Source organism: Carcharodon carcharias, chromosome 3 (genome assembly GCF_017639515.1).
Source record: "Carcharodon carcharias isolate sCarCar2 chromosome 3, sCarCar2.pri, whole genome shotgun sequence".
Classification (NCBI taxonomy): domain Eukaryota; kingdom Metazoa; phylum Chordata; class Chondrichthyes; order Lamniformes; family Lamnidae; genus Carcharodon; species Carcharodon carcharias.
The window spans coordinates 205,975,656-205,999,650 of NC_054469.1; the positions used below are offsets into that span (position 1 = coordinate 205,975,656).

At 41.6% G+C, this 23,995-nt stretch overlaps 1 protein-coding gene across 3 annotated transcripts in view; it reads left to right on the forward strand.

Moving 5' to 3' along the window:
• Positions 1 to 23,995, forward strand: part of LOC121275944 (solute carrier family 12 member 7-like) — a 465,011-nt gene that overhangs the window by 119,173 nt on the left and 321,843 nt on the right. Inside the window, exon 1 of one of the 3 annotated variants that reach the window (XM_041183841.1) lies at positions 11,498 to 11,676. The exons of the other annotated variants lie outside the window; for them this stretch is intronic. Within the exon in view, the coding sequence (XP_041039775.1) occupies positions 11,637 to 11,676 (40 nt within the window). The 5' untranslated portion in view covers positions 11,498 to 11,636. Of the gene's footprint in view, positions 1 to 11,497; positions 11,677 to 23,995 lie in introns of those variants that run through there. 3 annotated transcript variants of the gene reach the window in all.

The window sequence follows — 23,995 nt, forward strand, 5'->3', positions numbered from 1 at the left end:
GCACGCTCGAGTGTGTCGGGCGCCTGCCTGCACACACAGCAGAAAATTCTACCCATAGGGATACTTCAGGCCAGGGAAAGCAATACCTGAACTGGCCAGCAAAGCAACCATGCCAATGCTGTGGAGCAGAGTGCCCCTACAAGTGAGATCAATGCCCAATGCTTTCAGTGCAAGAGGATTTCCACTATAGCAATTGTGCAGGGCAAAAACTCTGAAATGCACAAAAGGCCCAAAGATTATCTTAAGAAGTTGCAACTGCAGGCCCAGGAAAGAGACGGCTAGGCTTCTTGGGTGAGGTCAAAGATCTTGGTTTCTCATTTGGGAAATGAGAAACTTCAGTCAAGGCCATTTTAACAAATTTTAATTTAGACACAGGAGCCAGCGTAACATGCCTGTTAGACAAAGAACCATGGCTAAAAGACCTCCGGCTTCAAAAAAACACACACCACACTCTCTATGGGCCTGGAGGAATCCGACTGATGTACATCATCCATAACCAGCCTTTCTCTCTCTTGAGCAGAAATGCCAGTGTAGTCCTTGATCTCCTCAAAATGGCAGATGATGTCAAGACAACCACCGTCGTTGATCATACAGAACTGCAAGTTCTTGAGTGCTCAGACAACATAATATCCTAACTGGACTTCAGCCCTGAACAGTCTTTTCTCTTTGTGAAGTAGTTTTGTCTATTTCTCGTTAGAAGTGCTGGAAAACCAATGGTCAGACCAGCTAACCACTCAGGAGGTAACCACGATGCCTCCAGTGGAGGATGTAAATGAGCCCAATGAGCTTCAACTTGCAGCTCTGACCAAGGTACAGTAGGTCAACACTGTAACCACCGATCATACACTGCTACTCCCAGCTGGCATGGCAATAGGGGCTCTATAATTGGCCTCAAATGGGTCCTTGGGCTAGTTCTTCCAGCAATCCTGGCTCAAAGGGTGCACATGCAGGTGTTGGGATAAGAAGTCTCTGTGATAATTTTGATAAACTGCTTATCAGGACTTGTACGTGGAAAGTTGCTGAAAAATGAAAAAGGAGATAGAAATTAAGATAAAGGCAAAAAAAAGTGCGCTTCTGATAGCTGTCAGCTAGAAAATACAACTGAGAACCAAGTGGGATATAGAAGGTTCAGAGAGAGGTGAAGAAGCAAATAAAAGAAGCGACGAGGGATCATGAGAAAAGACTGGCAGCCAACATAAAGGGGAATCCTAAAGTCTTCTATCAGCACATAAATAGTAAGAGGGGTGGTAAAAGGAGGGGTAGGGCTGATAAGGACCAAAAATGGATTTACACATTGAGTTAGGGGGCATTGCTGAGGTGTTAAATGAATACTTTCCATCTGTCTTTACCAAGGAAGCAGATGCTACTGAGGCCATGGTGACAGACGAGGAAACTCTAGAAGGGTTCAAATTGATCAGGAGGAAATGTTGGATAAACTGTCGGTACTTAAGGTTGACAAGACACCGGGACCAGATGAGATGCATCCAAGGATATTGAAGGAAGTCAGAGTGGAAATTGCATGGGCACTGGTCATAATCTTTCAGTCTTCCCTGGACTCGGGGGATATGCCAGAGGACTGGAGAATTGCCTTGTTTAAAAAAAGGTTGTAAAGATAAGACCAGCAGTTACAGACCTGTTAGTTCAACTTCAGTGGTGGGGAAGTTTCTCAAAACAATTATTCAGGATAAAATTGGTAGTCACATGGAAAAATGTTTGTTGGTTAGGAAGAGCCAGCATGGATTTCTAAAAGGGAAATTGTGTTTAAGTAACTAGCTAGGAGCCTCTTTGAAGAGGTAACAAAGGGTAATGCCATTGATGTGGTGTACATGGACTTTCAAAAAGCATTTGATACAGTGCCACACAACAGACTTGAGAAAAGTTATAGCTCATGAAATAAAAGGGACAGTAGCAACATGGATACAAAATTTGCTGAGTAATGGGAAATAGAGGGTAATGGTCAATGGATATATTCTGGGGAGGAAGGTTTGTAGTGGAGTTCCCCACGGGTTGGTATTGGGACCCTTGCTTTTCCTGATTATATATAAGTGATCTAGATCTTGGTGTGCAGGGGACAATTTCAAAGTTTGGGGATGATATGAAATTTGGAAGCATTATAATCTGTCAGGAGGATGGTATAGAACTTCAAAAGGAGATAGACAAGTTGGTGGAGTGGACAATTAGGTGGCTGATGAAGTTCAATATGGGGAAGTGTGAGGTGATGCATTTTGGTAGGAAGAACATGGGAAGACAAAATAAAATAAGGGGTACAATTCTTAAGGAGCAGGAAGACCTGAGTGTGTATGTGCATAGATTATTGAAGATGGTAGGACAGGTGGAGAGAGCAGTTAATAAGGCATACTGTAACCTGGGCTTTATCAATAGTGGCAAAGAGTACAAGAGCAAGCTTATGCAAGAACAAGGTTATGCTGAGCTTATATAAGATGTTAGCTAGACCTCAGCTGGAGTATTGTGTACAGTTCTGGGCACCGCACTATAGGAAGGATATAAATGCTTTGGAGAGAGTGCAGAAGAGGTTTACTAGAATGGTTCCAGGGATGAGAATCTTCAGTTATGAAGATAGATTGTAAGGTTGGGACTGTTCTTCTTGGAGAGGAGAAGGCTAAGAGGAGATTTGATAGAGGTGCTCAAAATCATGAGGGGGCTTGATAGAGTAGATAATGAGAAACTGTTCCTGCTCGTAAAAAGATCAAGAACGCGAAGGCATCAAATGTGATATGAAAAAGTGCTTTTACATTCAGCGAGTGGTTTGGTTCTGGAATGCACTGTCTGGTGGAGACAAGTTCAATCGAGGCATTCAAGAGGACATAGGATGATTATTTGAATAGAAACAATATGCAAGGGTATGGGGAAAAGGCAGAAGAATGGCACCAAGTTATAATGCTCATTTGGAGAGCCAATGCGGACATGATGGGTTGAATAGCCTCCTTCTGCACCATAACAAAAACAGAATTACCTGGAAAAACTCAGCAGGTCTGGCAGCATCGGCGGAGAAGAAAAGAGTTGACGTTTCGAGTCCTCATGACCCTTCGACAGAACTTGAGTGAGTCCAAGAAAGTGGTGAAATATAAGCTGGTTTAAGGTGTGTGGGGGTGGGGTTTGGGTGGCGGAGAGAGAGAGAAGTGGAGGGGGTTGGTGTGGTTGTAGGGACAAACAAGCAGTAATAGAAGCAGATCATCAAAAGATGTCACAAACAACAGAACAAAAGAACACTCGAAACGTCAACTCTTTTTTCTTCTCATTCGAAACGTCAACTCCTTTCTTCTCATCTGCTTCTATTACTGCTTGTTTGTCCCTACAACCACACCAACCCCCTCCACTTCTCTCTCTCTCTCTCTCTCTCTCTCTTCCCCCCCCCCCCCCCCCCCCACCACACACACACACACACACACACACACACACACACACCTTAAACCAGCTTATATTTCACCCCTTTCTTGGACTCACTCAAGTTCTGTCGAAGGGTCATGAGGACTCGAAATGTCAACTCTTTTCTTCTCAGACCTGCTGAGTTTTTCCAGGTAATTCTGTTTTTGTTTTGGATTTCCAGCATCCGCAGTTTTTTTGTTTTTATCCTTCTGCACCATAACAGTTCTGTGATTTGTGAGGAACCTAATGTCTAACATTAAACCTGAGAGCCAACACTTCATCAGCAGATAAATGGGAGATGGTGTTTCAGAATGGGTAGTGTACATCAGCAGTATGATCTCTGAGACAAACCTGAAGTAATTTATTCCATCAGAATTTTAAAATCTATTTGAGAAAGTTGTGCAGCTCTTTCAATGTTTTGCTGTGTCTTTTTGGTCAAACCAAAGTTTTGTTTTACAAAGCCAAAAATGTGGTTTGGCATCTCTTGCCAATGTCAACAATTACCAGGACATATTCTGGTGCCACCTGCGATGTTAGAAACATTGTCTTCCAGTCAGATTTTCCACTAATTTTGAAAATGGATGATCTGGCAATTCCATCCATCAGCGGAAAAAACAAATCCAAAGTCAAAGACTAATAAGTAGGGCTTCCCCTTTCTTTCTCCCATTGCTGCTACTTTATGGTTGTAAGGCAGGGATTATCTGCATCTTTCACTCTGACCATTGCGATATAACTGTTGGAGCCTGAAATGTATTGCAACAGCAGCCTTGGCCTAACAGTTTGTACCAGGATAATGATTTGAACTTCAGCTTCAGTTATTACATACTGAACTCTAGAAACAAGGAAATAGTTCTCTTTTAAATGTTAAAATCATGTTCAAGTTAAACTATTAATTTTCAATTTATAAGACAGCAGACACATCCTAGGTGTGTGACTAATTTATAGCTGTTCTCTGCACAGCATTTAGTTGAAGAATAATAATGGACTGCTAAGGTTAATCACAAAGCAGTTACCTGATTGAGGGATTCGGATGACATCTAAGCAAGAAGAACAGCTTGTAATAGCAATCTGACTCCGAAGATTGAATTACAGCCCTCGTGGGTGGTTGATATTAATACTGTTTTTCAATGATTGTTTAACTCTTGTGGGGGCCACTTTTTTTTTGTGTTTGTTTGTTCTGTTGGGTCACACTCTGTGATGCAAACAAGATTATGCACTAAATACAGTTTATCAAAAAAAACCTTTTCAATGGTTTCCAGAGTAAATAATAAAAAGCGATAGACTCTGTTAATGTGGGTTTATCTGGGGATTCATTGGCTTCTTACTATAGAAGAAATCTTGCTATGGGGCAATGATCTTTTGTTCAAAACATTTATTTACATGCTAACCATATACAAGTTAAATAAGATCAAGACATAGCTGGAGCTGCTCTGAGATACTTCACATTCATCTCATCTCTGTGTCATCACTGTGACATAGCTCCTTAAGCACGTGTTCAGTAGCTATCATTACATTTAACCCTTTACTCTACACCTCTTCCCGAGTCTTTATCCCCATACTATTATACACACGTTCTCCTACTTCTTCCCCTCACAGTCTCTTATGCTGGTGGCATCAAACTCTGACTACGTTCTTGGCTCTTTTTGAGGAATTATAGGACGTATGCTCTCCTTGGAAGACACCAACCTCCTCTGACAGAGATTTCTACTTCTGTCCCACAGTATAAAGGTGATGGGAGATGTTCCTTTTTTAAAAATATATAATTTCCCTTTTTGGGACTTTTGGAGAAAGGTTGGGCTGCTGGCTGCTCTTGCTTAAAACAATGAAGCTCATACAGCTCCTATGAACATTTCCATAACTGTAGAGGGTCTACAAACTTCTGCTGCAACAAACAAAATATCATGTAATGTCTCATCCATGAAAAAATCAGACAGATGAAGAGAAAGACTAAGAATATTCCGAAGAAAAAAAATGGTCTTCCTAAAACCATAAGAATTCCTTTTTTTATTGGCAGTAGTTCAGTTTGCACACTCTCGTCTGTGAGTTTGCTCCTCAGCAGGTGTGAACATCTTTGGAACTTCATCAGAATGTATGAGGTCAAAAAGTAGAGCAAGTAGGATCTCCTACTGTGACAAATCATTGATATAAGTGGTATCTTGGTTATCATCCTCTTCCGCTCTTTCTCGAAAGAACAAATTAAGGTCTAGAATGTTATCTTGTGGCCGGTCATCTTCATCTTTGCGCAACTGTCTGCATCTAGCCTCACCATGTTGAGCTTGTATAAGACATTAGTTAGGCATCATCTGGAGTACTGTGTCCAGTTCTGGGTGCCGTACTTGAAGGATGTGAAGGCACTGGAGATTCACAAGAATGATTCCAGGGATAAACAACTGTAACTGAGAGGATAGATTGTACAAGTTGGGACTGTTTTCCTTGGAGAAAAGAAGGCTGAGAGGAGGTATCCAAGATCCTAAGGGGTATGTATGGACAGGGTAAGTAGTGAGAAACTTTTCCACTCGAGACAACATCAAGAACTAGAGGGCACAGATTCAAAATAATTAGCAAAAGCAGTAAATGTGATGTGAGAAAAGATTTTTCACCCTGAGGGTGTTTGGAGTCTGGAACCTACTCCCTGAAAGGGTGGTGGAGGCAGGTTTGATCGAGGTATTCAAAAGGGAATTGGAATGCTACCTGAAAAGAGAGAATGTGCAAGTTTACGGGGATAAGGCAGGGAGTGCAACTTGGTGGAATGCTCTTTCAGAGAGCCAGTGCAGACTTGATGGGCCAAATGGCCTCCTGCACTGTAAAGATACTGTGAAGGGAGATTAAAGATCTACAATGTCCTGTGTTGTAGGGATGGGGTTTTGTCTATTAAAACTGATTTACAGGATTCTGAGTCAACTTGAGTTTCTTGAATGGAGGTTACTGTAACAGATTTCTCCTGTCTGGTAAATACAGATTTCTTGGAACAGCAGACCATTTTAAAATGGCCTAGATTGCAACCCCATGGCACTGCGCAATTTGGGTGGGACATTCTTCCTGCCAGAGCGGAGACATTGTCAAATGGCGGTTGACGCCTTGCTATACTTACAGTTTTGCAAGCCACAAATTGAATAACTTCATTGGGCAGTTCTTGGGGAATTTCCCTTGCATCTCTGACAAAAGCCTTATGCTGCCTCCACTGAATCAGCTGTACAGCTTTGCTTAAATTCAAAGCTTCCTGAGATTGTAAAAAATCAGAGACTCTCATCTAAAAGGCCAATGATTATTCTATCTCTTGTTAGGCCGTCTTTTATTGTTCCATACTCAATTTTTAGCTAGGTGGTACAGCTGATTGAATGAATCAATCCCTTCACCCTGTTTTTGACTGCACCAATTAAGTTTCACCCTCTGCCAATGTTTTTATGAAGACTGAAGTATGAGTCAAAGACTCTGATGGCATCCTCACAGGAGGCTGTCTCTTCATTCACCTCCTGTCTGGCCAGCATGTCATCTGCTATGCTCTCAACAGCATATAACAAAGTGCTAACTTGGTCTTTGTTCTCTTTTCTTGCAAGACCTGAGGCATTACGGTACTGCGTAAAACGTCTTTATCAATTTTGCAATTGCTCAGCCTGTCTGGGACCCTCTATATTTTGAAAGGATTCTGTTAAGGGCAAAGTATTAGCCATTTATCACCCTAGTTAGAGGTTGTCTTTTCCCGTGTTGCTCATCTTGCCAGCCACTGCGCTGGCCTCATTACTTAGTTATCTCCTGTGTTGTTGCTGGGTTTCACGCGAGGCTTTTCCTACAATTTTCTATTGTTTCTCTGTGAGTGTAGTCACTGCTGTCACCATCAGTTAATATGAGTTTATCTTTGTTTTTTGTTGGCCTCTTACTCTGGAAGAGATCTTGCTGGAGTCAGTGGTCTTTTGTTCAAAAACATTTATTTACATACTAAATATTTACAAAGGTTTAATAAGACCAAGACATAGCTGTAATTACTGTCTGTGATGCTTCATGGTCATCTCATCTGTTACTGAGTGTCACCACTATGACATAGCTACTGAGCATGTGTGTAAGGAGTTATAATTAGAGTTAATTCTTTACTCTACACAGTCTTTATTGGCTTAATCAAGTGTGCGTTTCCATTCATTCAATGATAATTTAGCAATTTAATAGCAAAGTAGTTCTTGCACATATTTTAAGATCATAATTTTGTTGACTTGGGAGATTATTGATACTGTAGGAGTAGTTCCTTTCTATAGTCATCCAGAGATGCTGTTAAACTAAGGGGGTCTTTCAGCACCATGAACAAATGGACAGAGGTAACTGTAGTAAATCCTTATTTGAAACCTAAGACTGAAAAGAAAGCAAATATTGATGAAGTATTTTTCTAAACCTTTGTTCTTGAATTGCGTAGTCATAGTTAATATACAAGGGGGAAAGAACCCAGGAAGAATATAAATAAAAGAGAGGTTGAGGTCCATGGGACTGCAGTATTGTAACCAGGAGTGGCAGCTTGTACTGGCCTGAGGCAAGATTGGTTCAGATTATCCACAGTAATATTAAGATCAAATAAGCTTGCATATGAAGTATTGTGATTAAAATCTCCAAGGCCAAACCAAAAATATTTATTCATAAGCAGAGCAGTTTGGTATTTTTTTCTGTTAAAAATGCTATATGAGTGCCAATTGTTAATCAACGAAGGTGGCTGGTACCAGCAAAAAGCATAGAATTTGCATTAAGCACATCCTGGGGTGATTGATTAGTCAGGGCTCCATAGGATCAGGCCAGTAAAAGGAAGCTGGATAGATATCACGACTGCATGAGAGTTTAACAAATTGAAGCAGGATGCATTGTGAATCACAGAATCACAGTGCAGAAGAGGCCCTTCAGCCCATCGAGTCTGCACTGACACGAATAATACGGAAAAGGGAAAGCACCTGGGGTGGGGTGGAGAATATCCATATTCATCCACCTTGTAACTGATATCGCATAACTCCACACATCGATTTAAGTTCTCCCATCACCTATTTCTCTGGCATTAGACCTCTGAGAAGGGCAGAAAACACAAACCTGTTCACACACAAAAAAAATGCTTGTTTGTGCCCAACCTTTTAATTTGTTCACAGGGTGCTATTGATGTTTTCATTGAATTTCTTGGTTCTGCTGTTGATGTAGTCAAGTGGAGACAAGTTTCATGTACATAGCTTTTTATTAGTGCTGTAATTGCCACAACAGCAGCAGTGTTACCATCCAAAGTGTTTGGCTACACTGCACAGGAAGTCAATTGAAAGATTAACCCTGCTGTGGCAGTTTTGGTTGTTTTTCACCATTGTTGGCTTAGTAGAACCAGCTTCAATAAGCTGGGTGTTGGCGTCATCAGCTTTTGCTGGTATGTTGGAGCAGGATTTGTCCATTTTAAAAGTGGTTTCAAAGAACTTCCATTTATCTCCTTTACAACCTCAAGACATCCCAAATTACATCACAGGTACTGAAGTACTTTGAAATGTAGGAAAAGTAGCAGTCAGTTTGTACGCAGAAAAATCCCACCATTAATAGTATGATAAACGACCAGAGCATCTATTTCCACAATGTGGGTTGGGGGATGGTGGACACTTTAAAAACTCCTCCAATCCACGGATTCTTCTAGAACCACCTGAGGGGGCAGTTTAACGTTTCATCTAAACGATAGCACTCCAACAGTGCAAAACACCCTCAGTACTACACTGTGGAGTGCCAGCATGGATTTTATGCACAAGTCTCGAGTGGGACTTCAACCCAAACCTTTTGACTCCCAAGTGAGAGTGCTACAAACTTGAGCCATGGCTGACTCCATCACAGAAAATAACATGCAGAGTACGTATCATGCTTCAGGTATCTTGAAGCAACTCGAGCAGAATATTTGACTTCTTCACAGTCTATGTTTGGTTATGTGTCATTGTTTTGTTGATTAAAATACAGACAAACCATAATTATATGAGTAAGCTGGTAGTGTATAACGTTCTGAGGGAGGAGGGACTGTGCATGTGGGTGCCTCTACACCTGCACTCGAACATCTAGGCTATTCTTGGGGTTTGCAAGTGTAAGAACCCAGCTTACACCAGTGGTGCTGACGCTTTTGTGCTGTTGAGCATGTTTAAATTATTTTAGACTGTATTTTCACTGGGAAACCTGCTTAAAACCTGAACATGTCTTGGCAAAATGTACTTAATTAAGTGTAATTGGACATCATCAATTCATTATGGCACAGAAGGAGGCCATTCAACCCAGCCAAGTCTGTTCTGGCTTTCTAGAGTGATCTAGTCAGTCCCATTCCCCTGCTTCATCCCCATAGCCCTACAAGTTTTATTTCCCACAAGTGCCCATCCAACTTCCAATAGTTAATCATCTCTGCTTTCACCACACTTGTACGCAGGGAGTTCCAGGTCATCACTGCTCACTGTGTAATAATAAAAAAGTTCTTCCTCGTGTTTCTCTTGCCTGAAACCTTAAATCTGTGCCCCCTAGTTTCTGTACTGTCAGCTAATGGGAACAGCTTTTCTTTGCCTTATCTAAATTGATTATCATCTTGTACACCCTTATCAAATCTCCCCTCCATCTCCTTTGCTTCAAGGGGAAACAACCCCGGTTTCTCTGACATAACCTCCTAGCTTAAATTCCTCATCCCTGCAAGCATTCTGGTAAATCTTCTCTACAATCAAGAAATGAGAGAACTAACAAAATAGATCATAACTCAGTAATTGAGAATACAAGTGCTTAGCAAACTTTTGGGAAATGTGCCGAAATGACTTGCTTGTAAATGATGCAATGTGATTTGCGTAATAGTGTTCAGCGCTTTCCCCCCCTGATCTTTAAACACTTACTGAAAGAGATGCTGTTTCTACTGAAGCACTTCAACCTAATGGTTATATGTTAAAAGTGTAAGGGTCGATCCTTTTTGAAGTCAAGATTTTGCACTCGTGGTCCATTGCTCCATAGTCTTTGCAACGCAGAAATTGCTCTGGTCTCATGCAGCGTTAGTGTAGGCCTGTTAGTCTAACTCTGGCGGTCAGTGTTGCATCTCCCCGCCCAGCAGGTATAATATAGGTTATCTCCAGTACAACGTGGATCAATGTTTTATTAAAGCTTTCGAATTGCTGTGAAATCTTTATAAATGATGTATATTAGATTTTTTTTAAAGTTTCCATTCTGTGAAGTAGCTTGTTGCCTTGTTTTAGCATCAGTAGAGTACAACCATAGACTTTCATTTATATAGGCGCATTCACATCCTCGGCGATTTCCCAAAGAGTTTCACGCTCACTGTAGACGTTATGTAGCTCACGCAGCAGGCAATTTGCACACACCAATTTACAAATAACAATGAGGTAAATGGTTGCCACCAAGCTTAAACGATTGATTGATTCAATCTGAATCAATTGATCATGCCTCGCGGTCCAGCTGAAGGAACATCATTTATCACAGGTACATGTATCCGTGAACTGAAGTGGAACTGAATAATAACATAACCATTGTTCAGAAAGGCAATCTCTTCCATAAGCTCCCAGGCTACGAGTCCAGTGTTTAGACTCACTGTGTTAGACAAGATGGTAAGAGAGTGCCGACTGTTTGAATTTTGAACGGTAGCATTTCAACTTATTGTTTAGGTTGTTGCTTATTATTTTAATGTACACTCTAGAATTGAATTTTAAAACAAGCGATGACGATGAACCTTCTCGTTTTGTCTGAAAAGCCTCATTGGTGCTCTAAAAATATAACCTAAACAGTCGACCTCTTATCCTCACTTCATCCTCTTATAACATTTTAAATGTAGTGTAATCTTATAACCCAGAATTGCAGTTCTATAATACGTCAGTAGTATAAGACTATTGCTTAACCCCGCAGGGATATAGAGTGTAATTATAGAGCAGTGCCACAAGCGGGTTAAGATACAGTAGAATTCTGTTTTTTTAATATAAATATTACTACTTTCTCCTCTTAATTATTCTTCCCCGTCCCAAATTACCTTGGCGTGTACGTTATATTATACTGCTCGGTGAAGTCCTGAAGCTCACTGTTTGCCTGTCAAGAGAATGTAACCACTGCTGCACTGCAGCTCCGCTCCACACTGTGGGTTTAAACTGCGTGCTTGGATGACTCCCTTCACTGTTCTTCATCCAGAGGTAGTGGATTAGACACGAGGTCCTGCTCCCCCGGAGACGGGCAGGCACTTGTCACCTCTCACTGCTTTTCCACGGCACATTGAGGAGGAACAATAGACCCGCGACATGAATGAGAACGATGATGGGGAAGGTTGTTCCAGCCTGGGTGAGTGCGAGACTACGAAGTGATGCAGCTGCTGCCTGCATTATATTTTTTTCCCCCTCTTTCCTTTTGTGCCTATTTTGTTCTCACTCCTAATGCTAGATTTATTTTTTTTTTAGAGCACAGGACTAGCGAGGTTAAAATCAATTTGGTACGACAAAAACGCTATTTTAGCTCCAGCCTTTGTGAGGCTCTTCCGTGCTGGTGAGACAAGCCTCTCGCCCTATGTAGCACTGAGCTTCACTCAAGTGTTGAACTGCATTTATTTTAAATGTGTAGCATCTGCTGACGTTTCAGGAGAGGTTCTCGCTGTCTGATTTTTTACTTCAACCAGCTGAAAGATGATCAAGTTTAGAGGGGGTAATGTGCAATTTAGTTGTATAAAAGGGTAAAATGCCAACTATGCTCCTTTCACCTTCCCTAATTTAGCAGAAGGAAATCTATTAAAGGTCTGTAGTTCAATTTGAGTACCACTGTTTGAATTTTCTTAATATCTACCTGTTAAAACATCCTTTTTATAATATTTAAATTAATGAGTTTCTTGGATTATTGAAAATGCCCTTTTATTGAGAAATTCAGGTGGAGGGCTAAAACCCAAGACACAACCAAAGTTGACAAAAGCCAGTAAAACACAGTGATTAGTTGACACCAATTTAGCTTTTAAAGCCTGATTGTGAGGGGGAGAAAAATGAAGTGAAGAATTCCATCATCTGAAGGTCCTGGGCCAGAATTGAAGTAGGAGATGGTGTGATTAATCTTGAGGCTCATTCACTAGAGAATTGTGGGGAAGGAATGGATTGTCTTACACGGCATTTCGATTTCTTCAAGTGAATGATGAAAGGTTCAGCTCCTAGGATCATACAGTAGAAAGAAGCTGCCTGCTCCCTGATGTCTGTGCCCTTTGCAAAACTATCCAGTTAGTCCTATTCCCCAGTTCTTCAGTCCTGCAGATGTTTTGCCTTCAAATATACGTCCAATTCCCTTTTGAAAGTTACTATTGAATCTGCTTCTGCCACCCTCTCAGGCAGTGCGTTCCAGATCATTACAGCTGGTTGCATTAAAAAATATGCCCCCACCACCCTCCAAGTCCTTGGCATTTTAGACTTTGTTGGGAGCTGTTGAGAAGGGAATCAGTTGAAAAGGAAATTGAGCCTTTCTGAAGTAGCTTTGTTAATGGAAAAGATGTAGGATTTTACTTTTTTATTCATTCAAGGGATGTGGGCTCGTTGGCTGAGCCAGCATTTATTGCCCATCCCTAGTTGCTCTTGAGAAGGTGGTGGTGAGCTGCCTTCTTGAACCGCTGCAGTTCATGTGGTGTAGATACACCCACAGTGCTGTTAAGGAGCTCCAGGATTTTGACCCAGTGACAGTGAAGGAACGGTGGTATATTTCCAAGTCAGGATGATGAGTGACTTGGAGGGGAACTTCCAGGTGGTGGTGTCAGGAAAAATGGTGATCCAAGAATGACAGGTCAGTTGAAATGGATTAAAGGTGAAACTATCAAAGTCAAGGGGTGGCAACTGCTGGTTGGACTCGTGAGTGACTTTTGGAAACTGACATTCCCAGAGAGTCACTTTCTCATCAATAGGCATGGGGGAAGATCAAGGTACAGTGATACTCTTTTTGTGCTGACCCCAATCCTTCCCACTGCATTTCCTGGGAGTTTTTTAAAAACTGTAATGGGATTGTATTGTAAAGGCAATATTAAGGCCTAATATTAAAATTGATTTGACATAACTGAAGTCATTAGATAGCAAACTACATTTTAAAGACGACATGTTAGTGAAATGGTGCCCGTTTGACATACCATTATGGAGAAAGAACTTAACTTTTCTATATGCTGGTCATGATCTCATGGTGGCCCAATGTGCTTTACAACCAATGAAGTACCTTTTGAAGCCTTTCACTGTTATAACGTAGTGAGGGCACAGCAAGATCCTGCAAACAGCAATGTGATAATGACCAAGTTTTCTGTTATTTATTCTTCAACCAGCATTACAAAATGAGCCTGAACAATGGGGAGAAAACTCTTGTCTCTTCTTTCTATTTGAATAATGCTGCGAGATCCTTTATGCCTACCTAAGAGAACAGGCAGGGCCTCTGTTTAATATCTCATCCAAAAGACTGCACCTTCGACACATGGCACTCCCTCAGTGCAGCACTGGAGAGCCCGCCAAGATTATTTGCTTAAACCTCTGGAGCGGGACTTGAATCCTTGAGCTTTGACTCAGCGGCAAGAGTGCTCTGAGTCAAAGGGTTGTTATTGTACATCAGTAACCCTTTTCATGTTTGCAATTCTCATTGAAGAAAGATGAGGTGGCAAATGTAATAATTCATAAAATCTTTCTATGCAACATCAGTGTAGTAACTTGAATCTCAGGCTTTTGCAAACTATTTCACTAATGCATCACTCAGGTTTACAGCTGCAACTAAGCATGAATTCAACAAGCAGAGGTCACGGAGACCAGAAAATCAAATCAAATATGACCCAGAATTAACTAGTTTGGCCCTAAATACTCGTAGATTGTTACTGCACTAGATCTACAAGTCTCTGTGCTATGTGCTAAATTTGGCAGAAACTAAGAATCAGTCAGGTTTCCTGCTTCTGTTCACCATCCACTGACTGCTGCTGGAAAGTGTGTGCATATTAGAGGAAAACAGGTTCAGGCATGGCTGTGTTCCCTTCAGCAGTTAAATTGCCTGCTAAAGGTCATTCCTGAGGTTCAGACAAGGGGAATGAGCGCTCTTGCTGGGTACCTGGAGGCTTTCCAGCACCATGAAACCACATAGCTGAAAGAATGTGTCTTCAGGAGAGCAGAGTTAAATATCTGGTAGAAAAATACCTTGCAAATGTTCAAATGGATCATAGGTTTTAAGTCATAATTATGAACAACCTGGGCTTGTCACTTCATTCTTCCATCCTTGCTCCAAATTTATAAATACCCCTCTTCTCAACCCCACTCTCCTGGTCTTTGCACCTCTGCAACTGCAGTTGATTGTGGGCTTCTTCACCCCCAGTGAAATGGGTTTCCTGCAGCTGACCATGTGTTAAATTATTTTTGTTTTGGTTTTCTGCTTCCTTAGTTGCGGGATAAACTATACTATTGACTTTAAGCCTTAAATAAGAGGAGAGGAGATGAGGTGCGGTTTGTATTGATGTGAAATGAGAAGGAATGCAGCAGAGAGATTTGAAATCCGTTAAAGATCTGGCTGATCTTCCTCATTTTCGCATCAAACACCTATTAGCATTTTTAGATAAGTGTTAGCAGTTAGTCAAATACATGTTAAGTCGTGGTGTTGATTCCATATTATGTGCAAAGTACATCTATGCCAAATGGTAATTATAATCTGACTGATTTTTCTTTTTCTTCCACACTAAGTGCTTCCAATGTATAACTGACCTGGTGGTTAAAAACCTGCTAGGTGAGGATCAGCTAAACCAGCAGCAATCCCAGAACTGAGACAAAAATAAATACCCGCAGATAGGTTACAATGCTACCCCATCTCTCAACTATGATATTGCAGTATATGACTGTTGCTTCAGGGAAGGAGCATATTACCCAACTGGAATTGTGTAATTTCAACACAAGACATGACCCAAGGTGTGCAGTCTTTGTGTATGCCTGCTCCCATAACCAAGCTGTTGGATCATTAAGTCATTTTAATAGTTCAGAAGCCAACTTGGAAATATTGAAAGTATGTTTGCGAGGGAATGCTGTTTATTAACTCAAAACAAAAAATCCACTGTTACTAAGATACAGATTTGAAACCACATGCAGTACCTCTGTCTGATGCTGTTTTCTGTTCCCTCCTCCTAATTTGCCTTGCCTTCCTGGGGGTGGGGAGGATGTTGGTGTTGCTTATATGGATATCGACAACCATACAGTACCTCACCTAGGTGAATGTTGTTTTAATTTGAATAGCGAGTCCCAGTAGGCCTTACCACTCTAAGCAGCTGAGGCTAATCATCGTACTACACGTGTGTTAATTTTTCCCTAGCAGCCATCACCGGATGGCAGCAAGAGACTAATTTGGCTGAATTTCCTGTCCTTCCCTGAGGAAACTGAAGATATCACTGAAGCATCACTCTTTGATTTGAGATTCAATAACTTCAAAGGTTGAAGCTGTGAGTCTCCTGGCCTCGAATGGCTCAGTGCTATATTAGGAGGTGGAATTGTCAAACAATAACGAATTGCATTTACATAGCAATGTCCCAAGGCACTTTACAGAAGCGTTACTGAACAAAATTTGATACAATCACAGAGATATTCTAGGCCAAATGACAAAAAGCTTAGTCAAAGAAGTAGGCTGTTGGAAGTGCGAGCAGTGTAGAGAGGCAGAATGGTTTAGAATAAAGGCCTCAGGCTGAATGCATGTCCCCCAGTAGTTGAGCAGGCTGTGCAGTGAAATTAAATGTGGGATAAAATTGAATGAGTGCATTGACCTTTGACGGTTGAGGGCTGGGGGAGGTTACAACAGTGGGCAAGGATGAGGCCATGGAGAGGCTTGGAATGAATGAGAATTTTAAAATCAAGGAACAGCCTGACTGGGTGCCAATGTAGGTCAGCAAACAAAGGGGTGATTGGTGAACGGGATATGATATGAATGGATATGGGCAGCAGAGTTTTGGATGAACCCAAGTTCAAAGTGGGTGCCAGATAGGAGGCCGGCCCAGAAGAGCGCTGAAATAGAATCAAACCTGAAACTTGGACTGGGTGTCTCCCTATCCAAGCAGGAAGTTTGCGACACACCACCTGTTAGGAGAAACTCACATGGGAAAGTAGTTAGCAATGTTTTAAACTTGTTTAAGCATGCTCAAACACCTGCACTTTCTTAACTGCACATGGACTTAATGTACTTGTGAACAGCCTGTTGGCATTGTGTTAGAATCCAGTCACTTCCTGTTGCTAAGAGTGGAACTTAACATATGAAACTAACTTGCGTTTACAAGGGTCCATAGTTACTTTTACAAGTCATGCCTTCTCAAACCCCAATTGCTCTTTAACCATTTCATTCTATAGATTATTGTGAAACCTTAGCTAGCTGGGTAGCTCTTTCACAGAGCTGGCATAGGTATGATGAGCTCCTTTGTGTGTTATGATCAAGAATGGATAGCAGAATAGCTATTGGGGAAAATAAGTAGAGATTTTTTTTAAAAAGGATAATGCAGTTGGAGGCACATGTTTTCACAAGTGACTAGCTACTGTGACAACCTAGTAAATGATTACAAATGTAGGATTTCTAAAATATCTTGTAACATATTATTCCTAATAAGCTAGAACCTGTTTCCTGGAGCTCCAATTATAGCTCAAATTACGGTAGCAATGTATTAAGTTAAAAAGTAGTGAAGTTATCACTTGGGTAACTTGCCAGCATCCAGATGCCACCATGTCCATTTAAGTTTTGCTGCGACTTGGCATTAAAACTATTTGCTGCAACGTTCAAATTGCTGCACTGAAATTTGGCTAATAAATCTCCACGTTCTCCTGGCTACTTTCTTCTGATGTTCCCTTTTTAATAAACATTGTACAACCTATTTTTGACCAGAGCTATTTGCTCAAAGAAAATTAGTTCCAAAAGTACAAATTTGCTGTAAACTCTTCACTCACCCCAGTCCACCTCTAAACAGCTGCAAAGTTGTTAAATCACAGCCTACTGTGGTTTTTGAGTCATGCATCCAGTAAGAAATGCTGGTTGTCTGTGCTGAGAGTTAGCTGCTCCCAGCTTGTGGCTTCAAGTAGGGTATTGCCTTTGACCTGCTTACTAAGGGTTTGGGAAAGTGAGGGTAGGTAGGGAAGTTTCAAGAAATCAACCAGTTTACAGCTCCTGATAATCAGTCAATGAACTCTGTTGGAGAATATCTGCAATCAGGACATGACTGTGCTTGGATCTATTGTTGTTTTCTCCCCTCCATGGTGATGTAAGCTGCTGATGCTATCTAGGCTGACCAGAATGGATGAGGTTTTGGCTGGTTATTTTGGTGGAATCACACACCAGCTTGTAATAGTGCCTGGAGGGGAGAAATAATCCATTTCTTGCTTCATGTTATAACATGGGGCAGAATTTTCCATGTCCGCTGGTCATCATGGCGGGTGTGAATGGACAATACAGCGGAAAGGACCAAAATCAGTTTCAAAATGTCATGAAATCAGTTTGCAATTGTCTACTCTGCTCGTCAATGGCGGCCCGTGTTTCCCACCGCCACAGGTCCAAAATTTCATTGTAATACATCTGCGTATCATTATAAGCCTAGCTCACCGGAATCATACCCCCCACGCTAGATTATCCGGGCACATCGGTGTGATTGCATGCTGATGTAGTTCACAACTGTACATAAGCAATGTGCACCTGGCGAGCTGCACTTTGCTCAGGACTCTGAGAGACTTGTTTGCCTACCTTGCAGCACTCACAGTCATCCATTCCAGGCTTTGCAGGCAGCACCACATCATTTTAGGGCGACTTCATGGGCTGGTCTCTACTTTCAAGACCAGCCTTAAGGCGGTGGTGGCTTTTCAACGGTTGTAGGGCTATGGATTACTTGGGGATGTGGCCTTGGCCAAGAGAAGAGGCTGCAGGGCTCAGGCTGAGGAAGAGGGGGGATGGGGGGGTTATCCTAGGGTGTGTGTGGAATGGCACATGTTGATCTGTGCAAGTGGCCTCAAGAGGGTGAGAGCTGAGGAGGTAGTCTCCAGAGGAGATGAGTCCAGATTGGAATGTGACAAATGTGGTAATGTCCCATGAGCTAGCAGTGAGTGAGATGCCAGTGAGTGTGTGATGGGCTTGAGCGTGAGAGTTTAGAGTGATGAGATGGTTGCCTTACCCTGGCTGCATGGATGAGATTATTCATCCATTTTTCTGCACTGGATGGCCAACCTCTTTTGTACGGCATTGGCACTGGCCATCTCTGCCACCATGCCGGAGCGGTGACACTGATGGGCCTCCTGTGGCCAGAGCGGGGTTAGAGGTCATCGTGGCGGGCTTCAGCAGTGCCCAGAAGGCATCCAGGGATGCATCACTGATTTGGGGGTGCAGTGTTCTTGCCTTTTTGAGCCATGTCTTCTGTGCAGCAGTCCTGGGCGGAAGCACTGAGAGGTGTGCATGCTGCTGCACTTTAATTATGGCGCCCAGGTGAGGAAGTGACAAGGTGATGGCGTGGCGGGTGAATCGGAGGCTGCCCACCAGTGAAATGACGTGTTTCCCTGAAGTGCATGATTAATGAGGCAGGACTGGGATGATATGGCAGGAAAACCTGCCATTGCGGCCAGCTGGTAAAATGTCCTTTTTCCTGCCCGCAACCGCACTTTGTGCAAATCTGGGACGATTGCGCCCATAATCTGGCGTATTGATCATGTTGTCTCAGACTGGAATGGATCTGTAACAAAACCAGTATAGTACCTTTTAACACAGTAAAGCATCCCAAGGTGCTTCAAGGGAGTGTTATTGAGCAAATTTGAATACTGAGCCATGAGATATTAGGATAGATTACCAAAAGTTTGATCAGAGATTTCTAAAGGAGCATCTTAAAGGAGGAACAAGGCAGAGAGGTTTAGGGAGACAATTCCAGAACTTTGGGTCTATTGACACTCCAGGATGCATGTGTGCTTCAGCTGGATTGAAATTCTAACCAGTGACCCCTGAGGACTGATATTTTGAGGTACCCATTATATAAAGCAATAATAGTGAAATTCTGAAATAACTGAAAATTCTTGAAATACTTGGCAGATCAGGGACAATCTGTGGAGAGAGAAGCAAAGTTGACATTTCAGGTCGATGATCTTTCATCAAAACTGAGCAAAGTTAGAGATGTTAATAGATTTTCAGAAGGTGCAGAAGCAGGGAAATAGGCAGGAGTGGAAAGGAACTAAAGGGGAGGTTCCGTGATAGGGTAGGTCAGGAGAGATTAAATGACAAAGGAGATACAGGTGCAAGGCAAATTTTGCATTTCTGTCATTTTCCAGGTTGGAAAAAAGGTCATCAATCCATTATCTCCGTTTTCCTGAGATCTGGCAGCATCTGCAGAATTTTTCCAGCATTTTCTGTTTCTATTACTTGTATTTTTAGTTCCATTTTAAAATGACTAAATTTAAAAGTAGAATCTTCATCATATTAGTGTAGGAATAAGCAAGCAATTCAATCATGTTATAACATCTGTTTTGTAGCCTCCCACTAGTAATGGTGTTACAGTGCATCCCCTGGACGTTGGAATTATGGGGTGACATCAATTCGCACCGGTATTTTCCATTGTAAATGTGAACAGAGGAAATTATGATAGAATTGACAGGAATTGTGAGCAAATGTAAGAGCATCGTAGGTTGAGCATTTGTTTTTTTAGCAGGCAGTGTTAACATTCTTGGTGTAAACCGTCTCTGTATTTTCCCCTTGCTAATCTAATTCAGTGCAACTCAGTCTAATCTCCTTGTTTAAGCTGATAAATTGAATTATAAATAAGTAGTACAATGGTGATGATCAGCACAGAGGACTTCGTTCTGTGTAGGAATTAAAAATTTTTGGTTTTCAGGATGACATTGATGTGTAGCTATGTTTACCAATGCAGTAGATGCTGCCAAAGTCACAGTGAAAGAGGAGGTAGCTGAGACACTGGATGAGCTTAAAAATATGATAAAAGAAGAGGTTTTAGAAAAGCTTAGTATTTAATTTTTATAACACACCAGGACAGGAACGGCCATAATCTTCCCAATCCCCCTTGGATATGGGGGTAGTGTCAGAGGATTGGAGAACTGCAAATATTTAAACCTTGTTCAAAAAGAGGTGTAAGGATAAACCTACATGCTAGTCAGTTTTAGCTTGATGATAGGAAAGCTTTTAGAAACTATAATCAGGGTCAAAATTAACAGTGACTTGGACATGTGTGGGTTAATTAAGGGAAGCCAGCAAGGATATGTTAAAGGCAAATTGTACTTATTATTTTTGATGAGGTAACAGAGATGGTTGATGAAGGTAATACACCAATGCTCCTTCGACAGCGCCTTTGAAACCTATGACTGCTACCACCTAGGAGGACAACGGCAGCAGACAAATGGGACCACCACCACCTGGAAGTTTCCCTCCCAGTCACTCACCATCCTGACTTGGAAATATATCACCATTCCTTCGCAGTTGCTGGGTCAAAACCCTGGAACTCCCCTCCTAACGGCACTGGGTGCACCTACACCACATAAATGGCAGCGGTTCGAGAAGGCAGCTCACTACCACCTTCTCAAGGGCAACTAGGGATGGGCAATAAATGCTGGCCCAGCCAGCAAAGCCCGTATCCTGTGAATGAATTAAAAAAAAATGTGAATGCAAACTTACAAAAGTCATCTGATAAAGTTTTACACAAAAGGCCTGCCAGCAATTTTGAAGCCAATGGAATAAAAGGGACCATGGCATCATGGATACAAAGTTGGTTGAGTTATAGGAGCAGAGAGTAGCAGTAAACAGTTTTTGTTTTGGATTAGAGCAACAGTGGTGGTATATGTGCACAGATTGAAGGTGACGGGGCAGGCTGAGAAAGTTGTTTTTAAAAAGAAAATATATGGAATCCTGGGGTTTATAAACAGAGGCATAGGAGTACAAAAGCATGGAAGTTATGATGAACCCCTAACAAGGCACTGGCTCATCCTCATCTGGAGCATTATGTCCAATTCTGCAGTTCAGGAAAGAAGTGAAGACTTTGGAGAGGGTGCAGAAAAGATTTACAAGAATGAATCCAGGGGTCAGGGACTTTAGTTATGTGGATTGATTGGAGAAGCTAGGGTTGTTTTCCTTTGATTAGAGAAGGTTCAGAGGCGATTTGATAGACTTGTTCAAAATCATGACTGGTCTAAGCAATAAAGAGAGAGAAACTATTCTCATTGAGGAGAGTATCAAGAAAGACAATGATTTAAGGTGATTGGCAAAAGAACTAGAGCTGACATGAGGAAAAACATTTTACTGATGCCACAACACCAGGGGGGAGAACTTTCTGCATGTGTGCAGCCTCTGTCACTGTCAGTGTCAGGTGTTTGCATTAAAATGAATAAGTTGGCTTGACACAGACTAACAATAAAGATCAAGTTAACCATTTTAGGTCTATGCAGTTCTTAACCAACTGCAAGTTCTTGTATCTAGTCTATCATTTTCAACTGTTCCCTCTGTAAAACATGCTTCTGATGATTTAGAAAATGAAGACATATAATCAGGAATTTCTGTAAATGAGATTCCCAATATCCAATGAACTCTGAGGAGCAATGTTTGTAGTATTTAGTTTGAAGGCACTTTTTGATTTAGAAAAAATGTATTTAGAAAATATTTAAGAAAATGTGAGATTTGATGCTCGGATTAAGAGTCCCATTATATGTTTATGTGTGCATAGATCATTGAAGGTGGCAGGACAACTGGAGAGCGCAGTTAATAAAGCATATAGTACCCTGGACTTTATTAATAGGGGCATAGAGTACAAGAGCATGGAGGTTATGCTGAATTAATATAAGACAGTCGTTAGACCTCAGTTGAAGTGTTGTGTATAGTTCTGGGTGTCACATTATGGGAAGGATGTGAATATGTTGGAGAGAGTGCAGAAGAGGTTTACAAGAATGGTTCCAGGGATGAGAAACTTCAGTTATGGAGATTAAGTTAGGACTGTTCTTCTTTTGGAGAGAAGAAGGCTGAGAGGAGATTTGATAGAAATGTTCAAAATCATGAGGGGGCTGGACAGAGTAAATTGGGAGAAGTGTTCCCACTTGTAAAAGGATCAAGACCAAGAGGGCACAGATTTAAAATGATTTGCAGAAGAAGCAAATGTGACATGAGAGCACTTTTTCTCACAATGAGTGGTTTTGGTCTGGAATGCACTGGCTGGAAGTGTTGTGGAGGCAGGTTCAGTTGAGGCATTCAAGAGGTGATTATTTGAATAGAAACAATGTGCTGGGTACAGGGAAGAGACAAGGCAAAGGCAGTAGGTCATATTGCTCATTTGGAGAGCTGGCGCAGAAATGATGGGCTGAATGGCCTCCTGTGCCATTAAAATTCTGAGATTCTGATTCATTATCTACCAACTAAGGTAATGTGGCTACATAAGAACTCCCTGCACATACAACATAAATGGAAACAAATAAAAACCGAAAATGCTGGCAAAACTCAGCAGGCCTGGCATCCTCTATGGAGAGAGCAACAGAGTTCACGATTTGTCTGTATGATCCTTCTTCAGGACTCAACTGGACTCAAAATGTTAACTCTGTTCCTCTCTTCACAGGTGCTGTCAGACCTGAGATTTTCCAGCATTTTCTGTTTTTGTTTCAGATTTCCAGCATCTGCAGTATTTTGCTTTCATATAAATAGAAGCAGTTCACTTTTATGGTTTGTATGCAGTAGAGAGGTTGTGGTTATGTGCACTACGCCTGTCATTGCTGCCTAATGTGAGAGTCTGGGGAGGGCCAAGCCTGCGGGCATTTGAGCAATGTAGCTTGTGGGAAAGAGATGGAGTGCAAGTATCTTCTCTGCAGGTATGGCGAAGGGACCAGGCATCTGCTGGTGAAAATTCAACTACAAGGTCAATGGCAACTTGACATCCATGAGTAAACTCAATGCTGTAGCTAAACAACCTCACTGGAGCTTCCATGGCCTGAACTCCTGGCAACTGGAAAGGGGTCAGGAATAGTTTTGCATGCAACAGTCATGTGGGCCAAGTACACATGTGGAACTGTTCCTGATGCCTTCCATTGGCTGGCAGGGGTTAGTATTTATGCAGCGAGTGGTATTAACCTGGAATGCTCTGATTGAAAAGGTGGTTGAGGCAACTTCAATTGTGGCTTTGAAAAGGGAATTGGATAAGCACTCAATGAAAAAACAGAGCTAAGGCGAAAGGGCAGGGAAGTGGGCCTAACTAAAATGCTCTTGCAGAGAGCCGACACGGACTTGATGCACTGAATGGCGCCCTTCTGTGCCTTAACCGTTCGATGATAAATTTCCTTTTAAATTTCAATTAAGCAACTTTGAATTAATTCGATTTTTAGCCTTTTTGAGTCCATTTTAAATAATCGAGCATATTGAATTTTGAAGCACTCTGTAGTTCTGTTTTTTTAAAAACAGCTTTTTTGGCCAATTTTTTTTTTTCAATTTAATTTACAGGATAAGGCCAATATATATTGCCTATTCCCAGTTCCCTGATACAATAGAATGGGACACATTCAGTAGGGGGCAGTTAAAACATTGTGGGATTGGAGTCAATATAGCCCAATTTGCGTAATGATGGCAAGCCTAAAGGACATTAGTGAGCCAGTTGGGTTTTTACAATCCAACAACTTGATCCTTTTACTGATGTCGCCTTTTATTTCCATGTTTC